Raw genomic sequence first — 2,202 nt, forward strand, 5'->3', positions numbered from 1 at the left:
AGGTCTCATAGAGCTAGTCACGGGGGCTGACTCCGCTTCATCTTCCTGGGCCTGCTCGCGCCCGCAGAGGGGGCTATCCCGATGTGTATACTGGGCAGCGGGCGTCTTGGGGGCCATCCGAATGTAAGCCAACCACGGCTCAGAAATCCACAATTTTCTCAGGTGTCGAGCCCTGGTGTTTGTCGTGACCCACGGACACCAGTTTGTGGAGCGCCGCTTTACACCGTCTGTGGGGCAGTTTCACTGAAGAAGTGTTTTCCCAATTAGAGATGGCTTTGTTTTGAATCATGTCCTCCTTTTTAAAAAAATTGAGGAGGTTCCACACCCAACACGGGGCTTGAACTCAGCATGCTGAAATCAGGAGTCGCGTTCTGTGCTGACTGAGCCAGCCAGGTGCCCCGTTAACGTTGACTCAATAGCTAAGATTCGCTTTCATGTAAAACTTTTATATAGTAAAACCTTATTTAATTGGAGACTTTCAAGATGACGTAAAGCAGCGTTTCTCACAGTGTGGTCTGTTAATCACCTGCATCTGAGAGTTGGTTACACTAAAAAAAAAAAAGCATTATTCCATTTACACACAGAGTTTTGGTATCTTGTGTTTATATAGTGACTCCGTTTTATTCACTATATAAATGTCTCTTCCCTTTCTTTAAGGATATAATTGACACTGGGAAAACAATGCAAACCTTGCTCTCCATGGTCAAGCAGTATAATCCAAAGATGGTCAAGGTTGCGAGGTATGTGTATAACATTTTGACATGGGACATTTTCTTCATTTGAAACAGGATTAAGTAATTGCTTCTTTGCAGCGGTAAATGTTGAGTCGTTCTCTGTCTTCAAAAAGTAATGTGATCTCAATCAAGAGTCAGTGAATATCCTTTGTGAGTAATTTTGTCACGTGTTATCAAAGCCCTTCTTCATTGCAGTCATTTTTACCTAACAGCAGTTCGGCTTTTCAGCTGCTAGTAATGCTATCGACCTGTCCTAGGGGGCGTGCTGGAGGGTCTGGGACTTTCTTGGGAAAATGAGACCGAGGATCCCAAATCAAGGTTGGGAGGTGGCAGGAAAGAGGGTAAAGGGGTGGGCTCCAAGGGCCCCGGGTGGGGGCGACACGGGCCAGCCTCGCCTCCGGGCTCTGCGTGCGCTGTTCAGTTTCTGCTTTCTCACTTCTCCCTTTGTTTCCAGCTTCATTATAATTGCACTTCATCGTAATTGTAGTTTAATGCCCGACAACCCTGAGATAGCACTTTTCTCCCGCTTTACAGATAAGGGCACCAAGGCATGGGGGGCTGGCCAGAGGCACAGAGCCTCGCCCACTGTAGGGTGAGGTTCTTAGGGCACGCGTATCCTGTCAGCCGGTCGGTGCACTTGCTTATTTCTCTCCATGCTCGTTAGGATTATAGATGTCAACCTACTCTGACCTAGAATGTCCTGTATCCCCTGGATGTTCCTTTGTACCTCTTTCCTGGAGTATGCTGTGGAATTGAGAGAGACTGCCTCGGGAGAGACAGATTTGGTGTGGCTGGAGGTGTGATGTGTTCAAAGAGTAAACACTTAGGTCATTTCTTACTGATGGAGTTGGCCTGAGTCCGTGTTTCTTAGCCTTCTCTTCTCAGTCTCTCCCTCCCCATTAAATTTTAATATCTCAGATACATTGTGTATCTGTTTCCGGTGTATGTGTATCTGTGCTTTACACAGAAAAAGAGTAAGCATTGTAGCTTGTTCTTTTTATTCAATGCAGGTTTAAGAATGACTAGAGAACCGTTTTAACTTAAGAATGGAAGAACTGTTGGGGCGCCTGGGTGGCGCAGTCGGTTGAGCATCTGACTCTTGATTTTAGCTCAGGTTGTGATTCCAGGGCTGTGGGATTGAGCCCCGTGTCCAGGCCCTGATCATGGAGCCTGCATGAGATTCTCTCTCTCCCTCCCTCCCTGCCTCCCTCTCCTTCTCTCTCTCTCCCCCTATCTCCCTCATTCTCCCTCTCCCTCTCTCTCTGTCCCTCTCCCTCTCTTTCCCTCTCCCCCTCCCCCTCCCTCTCCCCCTCTTTCCCCTCCCCTCTGTCCCTCTCTCCTTCACTCTCTGCCTCTCTCCCCTGCTCATGCCGTCTCTCTCAAAAAATACAAAACTTAAAAACGTAACTGACAGGAAGGTCAGGCGGAGTGGCTGCTTTGGCAAATAGGCAAGCAGTTCCGTGAGAAA

At 48.0% G+C, this 2,202-nt stretch overlaps 1 protein-coding gene across 1 annotated transcript in view; it reads left to right on the forward strand.

The window, feature by feature from the left end:
- HPRT1 (hypoxanthine phosphoribosyltransferase 1) overlaps nucleotides 1–2,202 on the forward strand; it is a 33,635-nt gene that overhangs the window by 28,456 nt on the left and 2,977 nt on the right. The window contains exon 5 of the mRNA XM_077760812.1: nucleotides 656–740. Coding sequence (XP_077616938.1) covers nucleotides 656–740 — 85 coding nt within the window. The remainder of the gene's footprint in view (nucleotides 1–655; nucleotides 741–2,202) is intronic.

The sequence above is a fragment of the Crocuta crocuta genome, unplaced genomic scaffold (assembly GCF_008692635.1).
Source record: "Crocuta crocuta isolate KB4526 unplaced genomic scaffold, BGI_CrCroc_1.0 scaffold475, whole genome shotgun sequence".
Taxonomy (NCBI): domain Eukaryota; kingdom Metazoa; phylum Chordata; class Mammalia; order Carnivora; family Hyaenidae; genus Crocuta; species Crocuta crocuta.